Source organism: Ictidomys tridecemlineatus, chromosome 15 (assembly GCF_052094955.1).
Source record: "Ictidomys tridecemlineatus isolate mIctTri1 chromosome 15, mIctTri1.hap1, whole genome shotgun sequence".
NCBI lineage: Eukaryota > Metazoa > Chordata > Mammalia > Rodentia > Sciuridae > Ictidomys > Ictidomys tridecemlineatus.
Window position 1 is genome coordinate 7087605 of NC_135491.1, and position 22766 is coordinate 7110370.

At 51.3% G+C, this 22766-nt stretch overlaps 1 protein-coding gene across 3 annotated transcripts; it reads right to left on the reverse strand.

Annotated features, from left to right (window-relative positions):
• Nucleotides 1-723: 723 nt before the first annotated feature.
• Nucb1 (nucleobindin 1) lies at nucleotides 724-22756 on the reverse strand. Of its 3 annotated transcripts, none has more exons than XM_078031682.1 (13): nucleotides 22620-22756; nucleotides 22075-22214; nucleotides 19973-20080; nucleotides 17165-17297; nucleotides 13015-13118; nucleotides 10078-10263; nucleotides 9753-9843; nucleotides 4087-4145; nucleotides 3734-3826; nucleotides 3568-3660; nucleotides 3080-3250; nucleotides 2517-2613; nucleotides 724-2417 (listed from the first exon to the last, which is right to left on the reverse strand). In XM_078031682.1, the coding sequence occupies exons 2-13, from the start codon at nucleotides 22201-22203 to the stop codon at nucleotides 2305-2307; spliced, it is 1377 nt and encodes a 458-aa protein (XP_077887808.1). In that variant the 5' UTR covers nucleotides 22204-22214; nucleotides 22620-22756; the 3' UTR covers nucleotides 724-2304. The 3 variants fall into 3 exon arrangements, with proteins under 3 accessions (XP_077887808.1, XP_077887809.1, XP_077887810.1); XM_078031683.1 differs by lacking the exon at nucleotides 22620-22756 and adding an exon at nucleotides 22546-22615; XM_078031684.1 differs by having other exon boundaries at nucleotides 2381-2442.
• Nucleotides 22757-22766: the final 10 nt, after the last annotated feature.

Sequence of the window (22766 nt, forward strand, 5' to 3'; positions counted from 1 at the left end):
CTGAGAAAGGCGAGTGGGTGTGAGCTCTGAAATGGTTGGACTCACATGAAACAGGGAGCACAGATGTTCTTGGACATACTTGTGGGACAGGACAGTCCAAGGGGAGAGTCATCATTTATAAACCTGTGTTCAGGGGCCAGGGTGGGGTAGGTAGTTCAGTTGTAGAGCACTTGCCTGGCCTGTGCCAGACCCTGGGTTTCATCCCCAGCACCCCAACAAAACAAAACACCAAACAGGTGAACTTCACTGTAAACAACAAAAGCAACGGATGCGGACAATCCCAGCTAGTCAGGAGGTTAAGGCAGGAGGGTGGCAAGTTGGAGGTCATCCTGGGCAACTCAGAGACCCTGTCTCTAAATAAAATGGGATGTAGCTCAGTGGTAGAGTGCTTGCTTTTGATTTTTTGGGGTGCTGGAGTCTCACATGTGTTAACTAAGCGCTCTACCGTAAGGTTACACATTTAGCCCATCAATAATGGTGGAGACACATCAATAATGTCTATTTTAAGCCAAAAGATGCTGGTGGTTAGCCAGGCGCAGTAGTATAGGCCTGTAATCCCAGCAGCTCAGGAGGCTGGGGCAGGAGGATTGAGTTCAAAGCCAGCTTCAGCAACTCGGCGAGACCCTGTCTCTAAAAAAAATATTAAAAGGGGGAAAAAAAAAAAAAGATAACTGGCTCTTGCCTGTTTTAAACTAAAATAAAATGCATGGAACTACAATAAAATCAGGTGCTCCTACTAGACTTTTATTTAAATAGAATTTTAGGGCTGCAGATGTAGCTCGGTGGTACAGCCTTTGCCTAGCATGTTTGAGACTATTGAGTTCCATCTCCAACACCCAAACAAAACAAAAAACAGAATTTAATCTAAACAAATATTCTCTTTCTTTTTAATAGATCCCAATTTGGTTCCAGTATACTGTCCCCATTCCAGGTGAGGAGAATCACTACTTGTAGATGCCATCTTGGTGGACCCATGGCATTCACTTGTGCCTCAGGGCCAATGGGACATAAGGAGAGAGGTACCCGGAGCAGGAGCTTTAGGGACAGATTTCTCTCCCACTTACAATGCTCAGGACAGGAAGGGTGTGGCCCCTTCATTTGCCAGATGTTGGTACAGATATATGTGACATCAGAGCAGCTGCAGCTACTTTGGGGCCATGAGGGAGTTCCCCAATGGGGGATGGGAGAACCTGGTTCCCTGACAACCCTGAGGCCTTCCCACCCTGGGACTTCTTTCATGGGGTAAGACTGTGTATGTGTGTGTGTTGGTCTCTGTATTTTAATTTTTAAGCTCAGGTTTGTGTTTTCTCTCCTTGTGACTGAAGGGGTCCCTTGGGAAACCGGTAAACTTGATGCCAGGACTGTGTCTCTCAGGAATGATACCTGACTATGAAAGGAAGAGGACTGAGGCGGGTGACGTGCGGGGGCAATTTCAGAGGGAATGGTGCATACACATGGACAAAGAAGCACGTTTGTTCCACAGGGTGCACTGAGGGGTCTGGAACACAGCGCAGGCCGAGAATCCCTATGAGACGAGGACTGAAGGGTGGGCAGGGCCAACCTTCAGGGCCTCCCAGGTGAGGGTCCCAGCTAAGGGGCTGGGACCTGGTCCTGGGGTGGGGCCAGCTCCAAATACCTCCCAGGGCAGCGTGGAGCGGGGCTGGGGGCCAAGAGGTCAGGGAGGAGGCTGGGGATGAGGTGGCTGGAAGCCAGGGTCCCAGGGAGAGTCCAGACTCTCAGTCCAGAGCTGACCAGCTATGCTGAGGGCCCTCCTGTCCCTCGGCATCCAGCCACACAGAGGACACTGAAGCACTGCTGGTTCCACCCAAAGTAGGGACAAGGTCTTGAGGGACCACCCAAGCTCCCAGAAACCAGAAGCAGCTGGGTCCAGAGTAGCAGGTAGGATTTCGGGCAGCTGTGGGGACACAGGAAGCCTGAGCAGCCTCAGCCACCATCTGGGAAGGCAGGCACAGAGCCAGTGCTCCTGGGAGCAAGCAGGGGCTTCCGCAAATTCAGCTGACCCAGTGGGTACCCGATTGGACACGTGAAGTGGTCTTGGGAAGGGACCCAAGGATGCCCCGGGGAAGGGACAGGAAGAAAGAACCACAGACTCAGAAGCTAGGAAGCTGAGACCTGCAATATGGCAGATGTAGGGCCTGAGAAGCAATGCGTGAAATGCCACCCTGTCCCCCTCCTCCTGGAGGCCATGTGAGCTGCTGACCCCGGAGAAGGCTGACTGAGACACTTCATCCAGCTGCTGTCGGCTGTCACATAGGAACTAGGAGGGCTGCAGCCCCTGAGGGATCATAGGTGCTGGGAATCCAGCTGGGGCACCTCGGGGGGCTGTCCAGGAACCTTCTTTTCAGAAGTATCAACATCCTTCTGGTCACCAGCTGGAGCTGGGACAGGGACATCACCTGGAAATGGAGGAGGCAACCAAGTCTTAACCCAGGAGTCCCAGCTCTCCTCCCTCAGGAGTCCAGGCTCAGTCCCTCCTCCCTGGGCCCAGGACTCACCTGTGTCGGGGTGGAACTTGAGCTCTCCTTCGGGGCTGGCGGGGGGTGTGTTACGGGCCTCCTGCTCCTGCTTCCTTTGCTCCATGTGCAGAATGGCCTGCAGGAGGGTGACCACAAGGAGGTCATGACACTGGCATTCCAAGTGGCACAGGCCTCAGTCCCCAAACTGGCCTCAGTCCACGGCAACCTGTTAAGTGGTCTTGGGCTAGTCCCCTTTCCATAGGCCTCAGTTTTTCTCCATCACTGAGAGGTAGGCTTAATCCTCATTAAGAATCCAGTTCTCTTCTGCCATGGCTTGAGTCCTGCCTTGGGACAGCCAAGCCCTCGCCGAATCCTTCGCTTTCCTCCCTGGCCTTTCCCCCTCTCACATTCCCACTGCCCTCATCTAACATGGCAGGCACAGTACAGCCAGGAAACAACTGCCCTTACTTAAGATGGCAGCTGAGGCCTACCAGTAATTAACATGGTGAACACAGGCCTTCCCAGCCTCTGGGCACCCATGTGGACAAGGACAGGAGCCACCAAAGACCCAGAGGATGGGCCCAGCTTTCCCAGCCAGTCACCTGCTGCAGCTCTCTCTTCTGGGCTTCCAGGTGGCCCTGAGACCGCCCTAGGGCCTCTGCCTCCTGGCTGAGGCGCTGGGCCTTGGCATTCAGCTCTGCCTCCCGGGCGGCCAGCTCCTCCTCGAAACGCCTCAGCTCTTCCTCTGTGTAGGCTGGGTGCATCTCCACTGTCTACAGGGCCCAAGACAAGGGCCATGAATGGGGGCAACTCCAGCGGTGGCCCACCCATGTTGGAGAGGGCTCTGCCAAAGGAGGTTTAGAGAAGGCTGGGAGGCGGTGGCCGGGCGCGTGGGCAAAAGAGACCTAGGCGGGGGTACAGGATGGGATAAAGGGCTAGGGAGAAGGGAGAACAGACCGAGAAATATGGGACACAGACCCAGAGAGAGGGGACAAAGACGCAGAGTATGAGAAGTAGCTAGTCCTTGAAAGAAAAGTTAGGACTGGGAAAACAAACTATTTAGGCTCCAGATTGTTCCCAGTGTCCTTACCTCCCATCCCTCCCCAGTGTCCCCATACTCCTTCCTCTGTGTGGATGCAAGGAACTCCTCCAGGGTCACTAGCCGGTCCTGGTTCGTGTCCACCTGGGGAACCAGAACAGGGTAAGGGCCAAGAGCTGAGGCCACTGCCCTCCCTGGCCCATGTCCCTCCTCTCACATGCTTCATCACATGCTCCCGCATGCGCAGCCGCTCCTCCTCCATCTCCCGCATGTCGTCCTCCTCATTCTTCGGGTCATACACCTTCTCCAGCTGCAGAGTTGTGTGAGAATTGGGAAGTCATGAGAGGTCCAAGGTAACCCTCCTTCAGATACACCCAAACAACTTCAACTCCCAGCAGGCCTTGGGGCTCCCTGATACTCCTGGCAGCCTCTCATTGCCTTAGAGGCTGCTGGGAGTTGTAGTCTTCCCTTAACTCCCACCCAGGAGGACTGAAGGGGACCAGAAGGAGCCCTGAGAGGACATGTGGCTGATGTGGATGTCCCCTCTGCCCACAGCTTTAGGACACTCACCTCCTTGGTGAACAGGGCCTCTAGCTCCTGCTCATCCAGGACACCATCACTGTTGATATCTGAGGGGGAGAAGACAGCGAGGTGTCTAGTGGGTGGAGAACAGGGTGGTCTGATTCCCAAGGGACAAACTGGTAAAGAAATTTGGGGCTGATGTGGGGTGTATTGTCAGGGGACAGGTAATGAGGGGTCTCTGGCAGTGGAATGGTGGCCTGCAGGCTTCAGCACCCCTGCTGGCCCATTGCCAGGACGGCCCATTCCCTCACAACCAGGGTCCCAAGAATGGAGGCGAGTTGAGCTCACTGTCACACGGGACTCTCTCTGTACCTAGGACCCAGTATTTCAGGGATAGGTCAGCTCCTTTGACCAGGATCTGGGGGGTACAGGGACCTCTGCCTCCCAGGGAACCGGGCCAGTGCTGACTCCAGGTGCCAGGGGATTCACCCCGCTGCAGGGCTCAGGCGGCCACACTCTCTGTCTCCGCCTCTCCCTTTTCTGCTCACTCCTGATCATCAACCTGTTCCTGCCCAGGTGACCCAGAACCCTAATCTTGCAAATCCAATGCTTTTGTATTGTCCTTGACTCTTCCCTGGGTTTCCAGAATGTCCTTGAGTCCTTTCAGGCTGACCCAAGTCTCCGGCTCTTTTTTTTTTTTTTTTTTTTTGGTGGTGCTGGGGACTGAAGCCAGGGCCTTGGGCATGTGAGTCAAGCTCTCTACCAACTGAGGAATGTCCCCAGCACATCCAGGTTAATCCTTTTGCTGACCTCTACATATCTGTGCACCCCAGGGCTCTGGCTTGGGGGCCACTTCTTTACCCACACTGGATCTGTGCTATCTAATGTGGGAGTCGCCAGCCACATGGGCTATTTAAATTTAAAATATTAAGATTTAATAAGGGCTGGGGATGTGGCTCAAGCGGGAATGCGCTCGCCTGGCATGCGCGGGGCGCTGGGTTCGATCCTCAGCACCACATAAAATAAAAATAAAGATGTTATGTCCACCGAAAACTGAAAAATAAGTATTAAAAAATTCTCTCTCTCTCTTTTCTTAAAAAAAAAAGATTTAATAAGAGGGTTGTAGCTTGGCTCAGTGGCAGAGCACTTGCCTAGCATGTGTGAGGCACTGGGTTTGATCCTCAGCACCACATAAAAATTTAAAAAATAAAATAAAGGTATTGTGTCCATCTACAACTAAAAATATCTTTAAAAAAATTTAATAAGATTTAGGGCTGGGGATACAGCTCAGTGGGAGAGCACCTCTGTGTTCAAGCCCCAGTACCTAAAAACAAAAGATTCAATAAGATTTGAACTTCAGTTTATCAGTCCCACTTGGTACATGGCAAGACTCAATAGCCGTAGGCGGCTGGTGGCTGTCATACTGGACAGGCAAACACAGGACATCTTCCATCACAGAGTTCTACTGGCCAGGACCTTCCCTAGATGGGCTCTTCTGGTTACTCAGATTTCAGAGTCATCCAATAATGGCCTCCACTCTTGAACACACAACTGTCTACAATCCCTCTCCACCTGGATTGTAACAGACATTCTAATTTAACCCGAGCAGACCCACCTTCCCTAGCAATCACATCCGTTCCGTCCCGTGTCTGGAAGGGAACTGGAAGGTTTCTCAAAGTTGCTTGGGACAAACACCTTGGAGCTACCCTTGACCCTCTAACAGCTAATCCAATCCTTTCAGCTGACTTTCAAGGTGATTCCAGACTCTAAGCACTTCTCCTTACTTCCCATATTCTAGCTGCCAGTATTTTACCCTCCTCACTGAACTCTTGACTTTGGCCCTTGTCCCTATAGTCTGAGCTCAACACAGTACCCAGGTGGATAATAAAATCCAAGTTCCTTTCCTTGCCACAGGGTCCCTGGTGGCTGCTACTGCCCCTGCAATCACTCTTCTTCATGCATTCTGCTCCCACAGCCTGGAAACCCAAAAGTTCATTCTTCCTTATGTGCACTTGCTTTTCCCCACCTAAAATGTTCTTCCCTCATACTAGTAGGAAATAGACCAGAGACCCTGTGCCTAATAGAATAAAAAGTAGGCCCAACTCTTCATCATGTCAGCTCAGGCCTGATTTCCTTAACAAGACTCCTACTAAAGTGCAAGAAATAAATTCAAGAATCAATAAATGTGATGGATTCAAGCGGAAAAGCTTCCTAGCAAAATAATAATAATAATAATAATAATAACAACATGAAGACAGAGCCTATAGGATAGGAGAAAATCTTCACTACATGCACATCAGATAGAGCAAAAATCTCCTATATGAAGAACTTAAAAAACTTTAACACCAAAAACAACAACAACAACAACAACAAAATCAATAAATGGGCTAAAGATCTGAGCAGACACTCCACAGAAAATACACAATCGATCAACAAATACATGAAAAAATGTTCAAATCTCTGGCCATTAAAGAAATGCAAATCAAAACTATCCCTAAATTTCATCTCACTCTAGTCACAATGGCAATTATCAACAATACAAGCATCAATAAGTGTTGGTGAGGATGTGGGCGGAAAAGTACACTCATTGATTTCTGGTGGGACTGCAAATTGGTGCAACTACTCTGGAAAGCAGTGTGGAGATTCCTTAGAAAACCTGGAATGGAATCACCATTTGACCCAGCTATCCCACTCCGCAGTCTATACCGAAAGGACTTAAAATCAGCATACTCTTGGTGAAGGCGATCCCCCACTCACTGTCTTGACAGGTCACAGTGAGAAAAAGTGCTGGCAAAGCAATGCTGGTTGGTGGGAAACCGAAACCATGAGACCCTTTTTTATGTAACTGGGACTTTTCATTTTCATGCTCATGTTTCTGACAGGAGGCAGGAGTATGCTAAATGCCAAACAAATTAAATTTCAGATGGCTAGAACATAACAGGTAGTTCATGCCTTGGAGGCCGTTCTACCATCCCTCAGCATATCAAGGACAAAGTAGAAGGCTGTTCTTCTATCTCAGCACATTATGGACAAACCTGACAATGGACAATAATCATCCTCTGAAAGGTCATGAGAATCTTAGGCACCACACTGATTATATCAACTAGAACCCAAGCCCATATTTCCAGCCTCTTAGAAAATCTAATCATGGGGCTGGGGATGTGGCTCAAGCGGTAGCGCGCTCGCCTAGCATGCGTGCGGCCCGGGTTCGATCCTCAGCAGCACCACATACCAACAAAGATGTTGTGTCCGCCGAGAACTAAGAAAAGAATAAATAAATGTTAAAATTCTCTCTCTCTCTCTCTTTCTCTGTCCCCCTCTCTCTCACTCTTTTAAAAAAAAAAAAAAAAAAAAAAATCTAATCATTATGCTTATTTTACAAAGTTCACCACATGTAGTCTCATTCTTGATTGAGGAAAGTTATATTATACACTTGGGAAAGTTAAAACATATAAAGATATATTCTTCTCTTTTTATAAACCCTTTTTTACTTTACATAGGGATATATGATAAGCATAGTTAATATTGGTGGAAAGTGGATTGATGTTTAGAACTTACTTTCTATTGAGAAAGACTATAAAGACATGAGAACTAGTGCACCTTGACTGAGGAACAAAGAAACTCTGAGAAAGCAGCTCAACCAGTTTTATGAGAATAAATTTAGGAATTATTTAAAATAGCTTTATAAGATACAGTTTTAGAATAATGTTAGAAATATTATTTTATTTAGTTTCTTAAGTTTAGAAATTCTTAAGTTTTTAGTTGTATGGGTTTCTGATATGTTTTAAGAATGATTTATAAACTTTAGGATGTTTTAAGTATAAGATTTAAGGGGACTTTTTTAGATGGGCATTTTAGATTAGAAATAAAGTACAAGTGTACTTTAAACTTAAAGGTTAATGATTGGTTAGGAGACTTAGAGTCTGGTTATGTAGTTTGGCATTAGTTAATAAGAAAATAGCATATCTTGGGGCTGGGGATGTGGCTCAAGCGGTAACGGCGCTTGCCTGGCATGCGTGCGGCCCGGGTTCGATCCTCAGCACCACATAAAAACAACGATGTTGTGTCCGCCAATAACTAAAAAATAAACATTAAAAAAATTCTCTCTCTCTAAAAAAAAAAAAGTGCTCTCTTGAGCTGGGCCACCCAATCCAGCAGCTACTAGTCACATGGGGCAACCTCAATTGGTATCAAGTGCCATGAAAAAATAAGTAAAATAAGCCAGTCACAAAAAAGGCAAATTCGGGATGATTCCAGTCAGATGAGGAACCTAGAACATCAAAGAGACTCACAGAGACAGAGAGCAGGAGCCTGGCTGCCAGGGCTGGAGTGAGGGCTAAACAGGCCGCTGTTTGATGGGTACAGAATTTCAGCTTTGCCAGATGAAAAGATTCCCAGGAACTGGTTGCACAACAATGTAAATATACTTCATGCTACTGAACTGTATGTACATTTAAAAATGATTAACATGGTAAATTAGTATGGTGAAAAAAATTTTTTTTTTTTGTCCTGGAGATTAAACCCAGGGATACTTCACCACTGAGCTACATCCCCAGCCCTTTTGATTTTTTTTATTTTGAGACAGGGTCTCAGTAAGTTGCCCAGGCTGGCTTTGTGATCATCCTGCCTCAGCCTCCTAAATCACTGGGATTACCAGTATGTTACCAGTATGTGCCACCATGCCTAGCCAAAAAAATAAACAAAACAAAACAAAACAAAACAAAACAAAAAACCCTTTTCAAATTAAAAGATTTCATTTATGAAAACTGAAAAAAAACAAAAATTCAGTCCTTCCATCAGTAGTCCAACTGCTCGGTAGCCACGTGGACTGCTGGCCAACATGCTTGACAGCACAGCTGTGGGTCTCCTAAGAAAGTTCTACTGGGATACTGCTCATTTCACCTGATACAAGTTATCTACAGAGGCTACTGAGGTCCCTTAACCCAGCTGTCTTCTCTCCATCTCCTGAGACTCTTGCAGAACTCATTTCCGTGATTCTGAGATACCTTTTCCTCTTGTGCATTTTATCATCCCTAAAGTTGAGACGTGTCTTATGGACATTATTTCAGTTTAATTGGTGTCTGTAAAACCCTAGTTTGCCTCTCACTCAACTGTCACGAGTCACTCAAATACAGTGTGATCTGTCAAGTGGCTGTGATGGGAGGAACCCGGACTCGTTCAGTGTTATCCACAGGGTCTTAACCAAGCGTGGTGCTCACCAGGGAGCCTAGTCGATATCTGCCACATGAAGAAACCAGGTCCTGCCAAGCTCTGCTGATGAGCTACAGCCTCTGGGGCCAGGACCCAGGCACACCTGAGGGAGTCTGGCAACCCAGGCCCTGTTCTCAGAGGAAGAGCAATGTGCTGCTGATCCGCCACAGAGATGCGACTCTCTAGGGTCTGGGGGCCTGGTTAGTAAGGAGCAGCCCAGCCTAGGTGACAGGACTCCCAGAGAGGATCAGGGCTTCTGGGCTGCTGGGGGAGGGCCACCCAGGCCTGGTCTGGGATGTTCCAAAATAGAGGCACAGCCCTTCCAGGGAAGATCCTACCGCTAGCAAGAGGGAGGGCCAGGGCCTTTGGGTCAACCAGGGGGGATGGGTTCAGGCCTCTCAGGTCGGATGAAGCCCCACTGGAATGGGAGACCCCTCTTGGCATTCAGGCTGGGTCAGAGACTCCAGGTGCAGCCCGCGTCTGGGACACCCTCCCCACCTTACCATGCAGTATGAAGAAGGTCTTGGGGTTAAACCTGTTGGGGTCCAGTCCGTCCAGCTCCTCCCATACCTCCTTCAGCTGGGCTTGGCTGCCCTGTGGAGGGGAGGGGACAGGAAGCAGCTCATGAGCAAGGACTCTGGGTGTCATGGGTAAGAACTAGAGAACTCCTTACCCCACCCAATCAACACTCCCCCCAAGCAAAAAGCAAATCAGGAAAACTACAATTCCCAGCAGCCCCGAGGACGGCTGGATACAGGCTCAGGGCTCTTGGAGGTTATAGTCCTTCAAGGACTCCACAGCCCCATGGCGCTCTGGGAGCCGCCTTACAGGCACGTTGACTTTGGGGTGCTCCCGGTGCCGCCGCTGCTGCTCTTCCAGCTTCCTCTCCGCCTCCTTCCGCTGCTCTTCACCCAGTGACTCCAGGTAGCGGCGCCTCTCATGCTCCTTGAGCATCTCGTAGCGTTTGAACTCCTCGTGATGGGCGGCGTCATACTGGGCAAGGTCCCGGGTGGCCTGTGCCAAGAGAAGGTGACTTACCTCTCACCAGAATCTAGCCTCGGAGGGACAGGCCCTTGCTGGGAACCTGGCCAGGAGCGGCTCCAACTTCCACCTGTGCCAAGACTCATGACCTGATCTCACTCTCTGGCTCTCTGCTCCTGCCCTAGAATGCACTCGGCTCTGTTTGTTCAGAAGAGAGTACACAGTTGTGCAACAGTAACTTTGATCTGCCTCTTTCTAGTCCTCTACCATCTTGAGTTCTTGGAGAAAATAAGTGAGGCACAACATGCTAGGTGGACCTGATACGGAAAGCAGCGTAGCTGGATGGTCAACAACAGGAGGTCCTTCATTATTCTGCCCAGGGTTCAAATTCAGGGTCTACTGTGTGATCAAATCTCACTAGCTATATCTTTTTTTTTTTTTTTATCAGAGATTGAGCCACACAGGGGCATTTAACCACGGAACCCCCTCCCCAGCCCCTTTATTATTTTATTTTGAGAAAGGGTCTTACTGAGTTACTTGGGGCCTTGCTAAGTTGCTGAGGCTGGCTTTGAAATTGCAATCTTCCTGCCTCAGCCTCCTGAGCCTCTGGGATTACAGGCATGCACCACCGTGCCTGGCAAATTTGTGTTGTTTTAAGCCACCAAGTCTCATGACTTGTTGTTACAGTAGCTCCAAGAAACACCCTGTGAGACTCCGTTGATGTCTAACCCACAGAACTCTAAGCCTAGTACATGCAAGGTCCTGGGTTCGATCTTCAGCACCACATAAAAATAAATAAATAAAATAAAGATATTCTTTCCAACTACAACTAAAAAATAAATATTAAAAAAAAAAGGTGGGGGCTGGGGTTATGGCTCAGTGGCAGAGTGCTTGCCTAGCACGTGTGGGGCACTGGGTTCGATCCTCACACCACATAAAAATAAACAAATAAAATAAAATAAAGGTATTGTATTCCATCTACAACTAAAAAAAATTAAAAAAAAAAAAAAGAAAGAAAGAAAGATGGGGACTTGGGTTGTGGCTCAATGGTAGAGCGCTTGCCTGGCATGTGTGAAGCACTGGGTTCAATTATTACCACCATAAATAAATAAATGAACGTTAATTGACAAATATATATACATACATACAAATATATATAATATATATGTAAAAGAAAGAAAAAAGAAGGTAATGAATCATGCTATTTTAAGCTACTAAGTTTATGACCATTTGTTATAGCAGCAAGAGGAAACTAAACATAGCTACTGTGTGTGGACAGACTGCACAGAGGGATTCTCAACCTGGATAGCTGTACCTCTAGGGGACAGTTGTTAATGTCAGGAAACATTTTAGCTTGTCACAACTAGGGGAGATCTATACGCATCTATTCAGAGGAGTCTAGGGCTGCTGCAAACAGCCCACAATGCTCAGGACAGGCCCCAACACACAGCTATAGGTGGTGGAGGGCAGAAGCAGAGATCCCCGTGAAAGAGCTTCTATGACTTGAGAAGGACGGGGGAGAGACAGTGGGACTACAGAGAAGTGGACAGTTTCTGGAATGTTTCAGAAATAAGTGGAAAGAAAATTTTCAGGCAATTTGGGGGAGTAACTCAGTGGCACAGCATTTGCCTACTGTGTAAAGTCCTGAGTCTGAACCCAGCGCTGCAAAAAACACAACCCATGGATCAGTGAAATGTCTATAAATTATCCTTATGACCACTAGGTGGAGCACAAGAGGAGCCAGAAAAGCGGGCCTGAGCCTGGCAGGTCCAGACAGAGGAGCAGGATCTCCCCTGGGAGAAGGTCCATGAGAGGGGAGCGGCCAGGGTGGGCCAGGCAGCCTCTGCCACTCCCAAGGCCTCTCCTTGGCCTTCCCCATAAGATAGGGCTGTGGACCTCACTTTTTAGGTGCAGACTCTTGGTTCCTATGGCCACTGTAACAGGGCACTGCTGCTTTTATTTGGTACTGGGCCTGGAACCCAGGGGCACTCTACCACTGAGCTACATGCCCAGCCCTTTTGATTTCTTGCCAAGTTGCCCAGCCTAGCCTCAACCTTGCAGTCCTCCTGCCTATGCCACCAGAGTCGCTGGGATTACATGAGTGAGCGCCACCAGGAATTGCCACAACTTAATGACTTAAAGTGATACAAACTGATCTCTTTACCCTGGAGGCCAGGTGTGAAATTAGTTTCACTAGGTGGAAATGAAGGTGTTGGTGGGACAGGTTCCCTCTACAGTTCCTAAGGGAGAATCCTCTTCACTTCTCCGGCTTCTAGAGCTGGTTCTGTGGCCTGTGGACCCTTCCCCATCGCAAAGCCAGTGCTGTGGCATCTGGCCCAGGTGTCCCTCTGCCTTCTGTTTCTATTTTTTCTTTTTGTGGCGCAAGGGATGGAACCCAGGGCCTCATGTGTGCCAGGCAAACTCTCTACCACTGAGCCACGCGGTGCCCAGCCCGGCCTTCGGTTTCTGTGATCGGATCTGCCTCTGCTTCCCGAGGCCCACCTGGGTGACGCAGGATCACGGCCTCATCTCAAGGTCCTTCATTAATCACACCTTCCAAAGTCCCTTTGGCCATGTCAGGTAAAAGTCACGGGTTCTGGGCTTAGGACATGGACATCTTGGGAGGGCACCGTTGGGCCTGCCACGAGGTCACAGAGAGGACAGCCCCTACCCCAAACCACACAGGAAGGACAAGGCCAGGGGGCAGTAGAGCGAGGCCTGAGGGAGGCGAAGCCCACCCCCCTGCCAGCTTCCCACGTGCCCTTCAGCTCGGCCCCTCCGTACCGTCTGGATCAGCAGCTCCAGGTCTCGGGCCTCAAACGTGTGCTGGTTCTGCGGGTCCAGGTGTTCAAACTGCTTCAGGAGATTCAGGTGATCCACCTGCACATCTGGATGAAGGAAGATTCAAAACAATCCATGGATTCAGGTGAGGTGGCACACGCCCGTCATCCCAGCTACGTGCGAGCAGGGCTGAGGCAGGAGGATCTGGAGTTCAAAGCCAGCCTCAGCAAAAGCAAGAGGCTAAGCAACTCAGTGAGACCTTGTCTCTAATAAAAAACACAAAGGGCTGGGGATGTGGCTCAGTGGTCGAGAGCCCCTGAGTTCAATCCCTGGTACCAAAAAAAAAAAAAAAAAAAAAAAAGGTTGGGGATGTGGCTCAGTCCATGAGGTCCTGGGGTAAGTCCCTCGTATAGCAAAAAACAAAAAAATAAAACAAACAGGACATCTTTTCTTTCAGAAACCCCATCTTTGGCCAGGCGTGCTCTAAGGGAAGTGACAGAGAGTGCAGGGAACAAAGAGGACCATCAACTGGGCCTAGGGCCATCAGGGTGGGCATCCTGGAGGAGGTGATCCCATCATTGAGTCTGATGCTTAAAATGACAATAACTATGATGATGATCGACACATACAGAGCGCTGACCACCTGCCAGGCCCTGCTCTACGCACATAAACTATGTAAGTCACTGACTTTTCATGACAAACTGATGAGGGGGGGTTCTAGGCTTATCACCATTTTATAGATGTGAAAACTGAGGCCCAGAGAGAGGATGTGACTGCGGACACAGCAGGAAACAGTCAATCTGTCCCTGGGCATACATTTAGCCTAGAAAGACGAAGAGCAGGTGGCCGTGGAATGACCACATGACCAGAGAGGACACTAACAAATGAGGGGAGGTTCTTGTGAGCAGGGCAGCCAGGGCATGTTGGTGATGGGGCTGAAGTAACACTCCCAGTGAGTCCAAAGCTCAGCCATGCAAAGAGTTCTAGGAAAGAATGTCCCGGAGAGGGGGCTGAACAGGCAAAGGTCCTAAGGTGAGAAAAGCCCATCACTCTCCATCATTTACCAAAGACGCTGGTGCAAGAAAGGCCGGCGGGGGGAGAGGGGGGGGCACGTCAATGGGGGTGGGAGGGGGTGGCGGGGGCAGGCCTGGCCCCCCAGCAGAATTGGGACCAGGAACTTGGGGAGCCTCCGTGCTGGGATGGAACCCAGGGCCTGCTGCACACTGAATGAGCGTCCCCAGCCCCCACGGCACGTGCTGAACCAGGGGGCAGCACTGGAACTGGGGGTCACACGAGGCTAAATAACTGTGTCCCAAAAGTTAGCCAGGTCCTAATCCCCGGAACCTGTAGATGGGGATACTCCCGATCATCAGCGGGAGCCCTAAACGTCACCCCGGCTCCTCTGAGAGGCCCGCAGAAGGCGATGCGCGGCAGGCTCTGCGACGGCGGAAGGGGCTGTGGCCGAGAAATGCAACCCTGAAGCCGCAAAGGGCAAGGGGGTCCCCTGAGAGCCCCCAGGGCCTTGCTCAACCTGAACCCCCGTCCAGGGAGACCGGTTTCCAGCTTCTCGTCTCCAGGACGGTAAGACAAGGCCCTGTCTCAAAGTAAAAAAATACAAAGGGCTGCTTCAAGTCCCCACGTGCTATGGTCTGTACATCTCTGTCCCCAAATTCATAAGCTGAAACTCCCAGTGAGAGGGTTGAGGAGGGGCCTCGAGGGCTGTGTCCCTGTGAAAGAGGTCTGGGGAGCCTGGTGGCCCTTCCGCTACATCAAGGACACAGCAGTGCCACCTGTGAGGCAGGAGCCCTCAGCAGACGTCGTCGGGCTGTGGGTGCCTTGATCTCGGACTCCCCAGCCCCCAGCTCTGCGAGAAATAAATTGACACATGAAAGAAAGCCGTGGTACTTCCCAGAGTGGTCGCGGGCATCTAATGCCTGTTAGCTGGCTCCCAGGGGCCACTCTGTGGAAATCAGGGCCCAGGGACCAGCCCCAGGAGGAGAGGACGGCAGCCGGACCCGGGACAGCAAAGGAGAAGAGGAATGGGCAGATTTGGGCTTTTTTTCCTTTTGGCCCTGGGATTGAACCCAGGGGTGCTCTTCCACCGAGCCACGTCCCCAGCCCTTTTTATTTTTTACTTTGAGACAGGGCCTTGCTGAGTTGCTGAGGCTGGCCTCAAACCTGCAAACCCCCTGCCTCACTGCAATTACAGGCCTGCGCCGCTGCACCAGCACCAGGTTTGGGACATGCTTTTTAAGAAAAAAATGCACAGCACCACTACAACGCTTGGCACACAGGAATGCTGGCAGCAGCCAACACACAGGACGGATTTCTCTTCTTAGAGATAAGGGACCTCTGAATTTACTGCAACCCTTAAGCAGCAGGCCAGACGGACGGTAGGAACGGCACCACCACAGGTTCCAGACCATGCCCGTCCGTCTGTTCACCTTACAGACCCCACACCCAGCCCAGGGCCAGCCCACAGGAGGGCTCAGCACCTTTGGTCCATAGGTAGAAGGAGTCGGATGACGGACAGCAAAGCAAAGCCTCCCGTCTACCCGGCATCCCCGTCAATGGCCAGGGTCCCCGAGCTGCGCCATCAGCACCTCACAGGGTGTCAGGAGATGAAAGGAGAAGCTGCAGGGGAACCTCAGTAAAGGTGGCACCTTCCTACACCAAGGAAGCACTGGGATGAGACCTGCCCCGGGAGACACCAGGACATGTCACAAAGCCACGGGGAGGAAGACAGCATGGTTCACGTGCCCAAAAGGAACAAGCACCCCATCTGTCCATCAGCTGGTGAGGGGCCAAACGAAATATCCAGAAAATCAACATTATCCAACCCTAAATAGGGATGGGACCACGCAGGTGACACTGCTGCAGAGGGACAGAAGCCAGATACAAAGAGCCACATAGGTACAACTTTACTCAGTGCTTCCTGTCCCCAAACACCCGCTCCCTTGTCAGACTGGACAGAGTCCAGAAGAGGCGAATCCTCAGAGGCAGGAAGCCAGGGAGCAGCAGTCAGGGGAGAGGAGGGAGGTGGAGCTCAAGGAACTGGGTGATGAAAATATTCCAAAAGTGACTGGCAATTGTTGCCACATACCCGAGAATAACTGCATGGCACGTGCGTCCTATTTCAACAGAGGAATTTAAAAAGAAAGAGCACGGGGCTGGGGCTAAGTGGAAGAGCGCTTGCCTGGTATATGTAAAGCCCTGGGTTCGATTCCAGGCATCACATTAAAAATAAATAAATGAAATAAAGGTACAGTGTCCATCCTCAACTAAAAATATCAAAGTGAGAAAGAAAAGAGCGAGCGCGGTCCAGGCACATACCGCAGCAAACCCTGTGTGGCATCGGGACACAGGAGGGGATCTTGGAATCTAAGCTGGCCCAGGGCGTTAAGAAATTCTTGTTATTATTTTTAAAAAGCTGAATAAATAAACTATGAAATACAGCCCCAGTCCTTCTGCCATGTAAGGACCCAGTAAAAAGCGCCACCCATGAAGCCCAGGGCGGCTCCCACCTGACCTCAGATCTGCTGCCGCCTCGAGCTCAGACTTCTCAGCCTCCAGAATGGGGAGCATCAAGTTATTCCACTTGCTAAAAGTACGTGCGTTCCCAGAGGCTCCGGAGGCTGAGGCAGGAGGATCGAGAATTCAAAGCCAGCCTCAGCAAAAGTGAATGCTAAGCAGCTCAGCGAGACCTGTCTCTAAATGAAATGCAAAATAGGGCTGGGGATGGGGCTCAGAGGTCGAGTGCCCCCCGAGTTCAATCCCTAGTACCACCACCCACCCGCCCCCGCTGCAAAAAAAAAAAAAATGTGTGTGTGTGTGTGTGTGTGTGTGTCTGATATACACACTAAGAAATTAGAATCTTTCTAGTGGGGAGGACAAAGAAATAAACTAGTATGACTGGGGTGCAGCTCAGCGGTCGGGTGCTTGCCTAGCCTGCGCAAAGCCCTGGTTCCATCCCCAGAATCACAGAACGCATTAAATGACCACGATTTAAAAAAAAAAGAAGAATAAAATTGTGAAATGGAAAACAAACGAAGGGCTGTTAGCGTCAATCATGCCAGGGAGGAAGGCGTGCAATCTCTATGCACATTTCACAGAGGGGTGAGGCCCCTCACCCACCCCGCCCGCCTGTGCTCACTGGTCTCCTGCTCTGCATCCATCTTGGCTTTGAGCAGCATCCGCAGCCGTGACACCTCCTGTCGCTTGAGCTCATCCAGCTTGGTGCGGACGTGGTGGCTGACGAAGTCCAGCTCTCGGCTCAGCTTCCCACTCTGCCAGGAGGGACACAGTCAGGCTGGGTGCCCAGAGACAGCGCAATGGACAGCCTCGTCCTCTGCTCTCTCTAGGGTCTAACCCTAACCGTCCCTGGCTCACAGCTGGTCCCCAGAGCCCAGGCAGGGGACCAGGTCCCAGCCTTTCAGCCTGACATGAGGCCCTCACTACCTCTGAGAACGCAGCTCCCATCGCATATTAAACCCTGTTTGGTTCCAGGAGCACTCACTGGGCATGGGCACCCACATTCACAAGGCTACTTTCCACCATAGGACCTTTGTACATGCTATCCCTGCTGCTGGGATACTCCTCCATCTCCCCTACCTAAGCCTAACCTGATCCTCACTGTCACTGTCCTTCAAAACCCAAGCACATGGCACCTCTCTCAGCTAAGAGTCCCCACGCTGTGCTGAGTACAGTGCTTCTTTGGACTACCACTGTCATCAAACTTGATCCTCAGCATCAGAGACGACCCTGCCCCTCTTTTGCTCACAGGACTCCGCCGTGCTCCCCATGACACTCAAGGCCCTAAAGTCTCCTGTCTAAGTCAGTCCCAAGGAGCCAACAGCATGGGGCTGGGGATGTGGCTCAAGCAGTAGCGCGCTCGCCTGGCATGCGTGCGGCCCGGGTTTGATCCTCAGCACCACGTACAAACAAAGATCTTGTGTCTCTGCCAAAAAACTAACTAAATAAATAAATTCTCTCTCTCCCTCCCTCTCTACTCTCTTAAAAAAAAAAAAAAAAAAAAAAAAAAAAAGCCAACAGCAAATAGCTCAAGGCAACAGAAAGCTCCTTCCCACAAGCATTTCCTCTTATCTGAAACCACATCCGAAATTCCACACCACAGACATTCCCACTGGGACTCAACTTTACTCAGGGCCTTCTGTCCCCAAACACCTGCTCCCTTGTCAGCCTGGACAGAGTCCGTTTGGAGCTTCCCCAGGCCCTCTGTGATTGATCAGTCCCCTTGAGTCTCCAGTAGCGTACCTTGTGACTCATGCCCACAGCTGTTGCAGACACTGCAGGACAAGGTGACCACAGCAGCCGTCATAGCTACAGCAATCCGCTGTGCCTGCTATGTCCACCCTCTAACCCAGACCACAGCCCCACTTACAGATGTACAAACTGAGGCCCAGAAAGAGAAGCAACATGCCCAAGGCCCCTCAGATGGAAGGCCAGTTTCCAGCCTAATGACCGCATTGGAGTCAGGTCCCATAGGACCATGAGTCCAGGAACGTGAGTTCAAATCCCAGCCCTGATGCTACCCCCCCCCACACACACACACACTGTGAGGCAGCACACCCTTCTCCCGGATCTCAAAACTGGGGCCGAGCTGGGCACCAGTGTGCATGCCTCAGGAGGCTGAGGCAGGAGGATGGTCAGTTCAAAACCAGCCTCAGCAGTTTAGTGAGGTCCTAAGCAACTCACGAGACCCTGTCTCTAAATAAAATATGAAAAAGGACTGGGATGTGGATGTGGCTCAGTGGTTAAGTGCTCCTGGGTTCAATCCCTGGTGCCGATAAACAAACAAGCAGATAAATAAACAACAACGAAATCCAAAAAAATTGGGGCCAAAATCACTGCCACCACAATGACGACTGGCATTTATGGCCAGGTCAGTACTTGTGGGGCTATTGCTGATTCTCGTGGACTTTGTTCCTGCAGGGAAACTGTCGCGTAAGCCTGGCCATTTCCACAGAGGGAAACCAAGACAGAGATGTGGCCATCTGCCTGGGACAAGAAAAGGGGGGGTAGAGGTTGAACCTGGAAGAGAACTATTCAAGAACGTGACTGACTGGCCACTCTGATGTCACCTGGACACAGGCGGCTTCCTGGGTCTGTTCCCTGGGCTGGGTACTGGAAGGGCTGGGCTGAGTGATTGTCCCGCATTAGGGTCCAACTGGATGGGGACAGAGGCAGTTCCGGGAGAGCCTGGAGGCTTCCGGGAGGACCAGGGCCCCTTCCCAATCCGCCTCAGTCCTTGGGACCCCTCCTGGGCCAAGGTGTCGGGGCAACTCTGGGCTGAACACGTTCCAACGTGCGCTGGAATTGTGGGAGCTGGGACGGGGTCAGGCAGCTCCATCTTCCCACAGGGAACTTCTTGGGGCGGCCGCCTGGGGTGGGCTAGAGAGGGGCTGCTGTGGCGCTGGGCTCACCAGTCCAGGGGTGAACAAGCACTGCTACCAGGGCCTCAGTGTCCCCCTCTGGGAAATGGGGACAGACACGGCTCCTTTGGAGGCTGAAGAAGAGCATGGGCAAGAGATCCCAGCACCTCCGTTCTTGACTCCTTCCTCTGTAGAAGGCACCACGCTCAGGACTCCAAGGAGCCAACCCCAGGGGCACTCGCCCCTCTACGTCTCTCCTCCTCTCCCAGATAATCTGGCACCTCGAGGTGGCTTCCATCATTATCCCCATTTTATAGGTGAAAAAACCGAGGGACAGGAAAGTGAGGTCCCGCACCAGGTCAATGGTAGAGACAAGCCTGGAGGGCTGCCCATCGGCCGCCGGCTTCCTCACACATCCCAGGGGTTCCCAGACCCTGCCCAGCTATGGTCCATGAGAAGCACCCCCTTTCTCCTTGAGTTTCACTGCCCAGAACCTGGGCAGAGCTGGAGCCCCCCGGCCCCTGGGGGGCCCAGTGCTGCTCTACGAGCACAGACCCCTCGCCTCGTACCTTGATGTCCTCCGCATTGGCTGCCTGCAGCTTCTCCCGGAAGTGCCCATCTGTCTCTAGCACGTTGATGACCTCCTGTAGGTACCGATGGTAGTAGAGGCCTGTGTCCTGAGACAACAAGGTCAGCCATATCAGCCCAGTCTCTCCCCTCCCTGGTTCCTCCCCTCAGACAGGAACTCAGCCCCACTCCAGAGTGGCCGCTGGGCAACCCAGGGACCTGCCACACAGAGCATGAGGCAGACTTCACAGAATAAGGGCTCCGGGGCCAGCAGACCTGGGTTCCAACCCTCACCAGGTGTGTAACCACAGGCCAGCTGCATGACCCACTGGGCCACAGTCTTCACTCTTCCCAGGTCTGCAGTGGAGATGAATGGAAGTCTTTCAGATGTGCACCCAGCCCAGCGGCAGCCTACAGAGCGGGTGTCTACAGGGATGTGTCTTTGTTGCAAAGCAAGGAAACGTGCTATCGTTCATTCACCCACACCTTCATTCATTGATTCCTTCATTCATTCATCCACTCACTCTTCAACAAGCACTGACAGAAGCCCTACCATGGGCCAGGCACTGGTCTAGGAGGGATGGCAAGTGACAAGACAGAGATTGCTGGCCTCCTGTCTTACCCCTGAGCCTCACTCTTTCTATTTATAAAAGGGACAATATAGTCTTCCCTCAGCATGGATGGTAGATTGGTTCCAGAACCCCAATACATATCAGACTCCATAATGCTCAAGTCCCTTACGTAAAAGGACAATTTGCATATAACCTACATGTACCTTCTTATATCCATTATTTATGTATTTATTTTGCGGTGTGGGGGTGGAACCCAGGGGCTCATGCATAGAGGCTGCTCTACCACTCTGCTACATCCTCAGCCCACATTACTGAGGTATTAGCCTCTATTCTATTAGCCTTGGAATAAAAAAATAAATTCTCAGCTGGTTCAGTGGTGCACACCCATAATCCCATCTAGACTGAGGCAGGAGGATCACAAGTTCAAACCCATTCTGGGTAACTTGTCTCAAAATAAACAACAGAAAGTGTTGGAATGTAGTTCAGTGGTAGAGCAGCCCTGGGTTCAATCCTTTAAAAAAGAAGAAGAAAAAGAAGAAATTCTCTACCATGGTCCACAAGATGCTACATGATCTGACCCTTGTGCCAGCCCACGGGTCTCCAGGTCCCTCAAAGCACTCTGCTCCCTCCCACCACACAGACTTTGCCCAGGCTGTTCCCTCCCCCGCATTCACTTCCTTTCTTGCCCTTGATCTAGCATTCTTCCCTCCCCCCCTCACCTATCCTGCCATCCCGGATCATCACTCTATCACCTGGGGCCCTTCCCTCTGTCTTCTATCTCTCAGTGAGTGGGGCTGGTCCCTGAGGGCAGGGGTCTTAAATAGCTGGTTCTAGTGACCAGCACCTTCTGGTTCAGAGAAGATGCTCAAGAGAATGAACAAAGAAAAAGAGACTCAAAGGTGTCCTTCTCTGTTTGCAAAGATTTCACAGAACAGAGGCCTAACATGCTGGGCAAGGACCTGCCACGCAAGAGTGTGATATGAACCATCCCAAGATGCAACGATCTGTCTATTTTCAGGCCACACAAATCAGGGTGTTGGATCTTTAAAGTTCCAACTCTCCTAAGAGCAAAGGTTTCATCCTTGAAAAACACCCATTGGAATTAACAAGCAGTTTATATATGCCCTTTTTAATTTAAACTACACCTCCATGAGCTCCACAAAAATAAGAAAACCCCAGCTAATTAGCATGGTATTGCTCGTGGAGCTATTGAGAAATACACTTCTTTCTCCTCAACCCCCAAATTCCTTCTTCGGTGGGGAGGATCTTAAGGTTTAAGTGGGGAGAGATGCTGACATTTTACTTAAAATCCGACTTGATTTCCATATCTCTAAGTCAGGGACCCCCAGTTTTTCACCAAGTCATATCCCCAGGTACTGCAAAAATGGCAGGTAAATGACAAGCCACAACCGTGCGGCATGGAGTCTCTGGAGCATTCACCAGGCGGGCAGGGGTCAGAGGGGCTGTGCGCGCGGGCGCGGGGATTGTGCCACAGCAAACCTCTGGCCAGAGAGCAGGGCAGGGCTACTCACCGGGCTCTCGGTCGCGGGGCTCTCCTTCTCGGGCACCCCCCGCTCCAGGGGCACCGCCAGCACGGCACGCAGCAGCAGCAGCAGCGACGGCAGGAGGAAGAGGACTCCGTGGGGCCAAGTGGGAGGCATGGCGGCAGGGTCTGTGGAAAGGGAAGAGGAGCCGAGAGGTGGATCATCAATGAACGTCCCAAGCCGGCCTCTTCCCCGATCCGGGAACGCAACCCCAGGGCGCCGCCCCCACCTCCAAGAAGCAAGCGATTCCGCTTGGTTACAGTGACCCAGGATACCAGGCCTCTAGTCTTCCCTTCCTCCAACCCCGGAGTCCGGGTCCTCAGTCCCGGGAGTCCCGGCTCCCGGCACCCGCTCCTCTGACTCAGCTCCAGGATCTTGACCTCCGCCTCCCCGAGCCCCTCAGCCCCCCAGCCTCCTCTTTTCCCAGGATCTACGAGTACCAGCTCTCGGCCCACCGACCTCCAGGACTCAGTGCTCCGGCCCAGTGGCCCACACCCTCCCCAGCAGCCCGATCTGGAACCCCAGACCCTCACCTCGCTCCACCGCAGAGGGCGTCTTCCCGGGCCAGGACCTCCGGTGCGTTTCTGGTGATTTCCCTCCTAGGTCACGCCCACTTTCCCGCAGAAAATCCGCCCCAGGAGCTTGATTGGTCCACGCTAGCTCCGGACTCGTGCGCCCTC

Coding starts and splice junctions, on each gene's coding strand:
- Nucb1 (XM_078031682.1), bottom strand. CDS start 22,203: ATGCCTCCCACTTGGCCCCACGGAGTCCTCTTCCTCCTGCCGTCGCTG. Junction 17,298..19,972: donor CCAATGCGGAGGACATCAAG/GTACGAGGCGAG, acceptor CCCTCCTGGCAG/AGTGGGAAGCTGAGCCGAGA. Junction 10,264..13,014: donor TGGAGCTGCTGATCCAGACG/GTACGGAGGGGC, acceptor CTCTTGGCACAG/GCCACCCGGGACCTTGCCCA.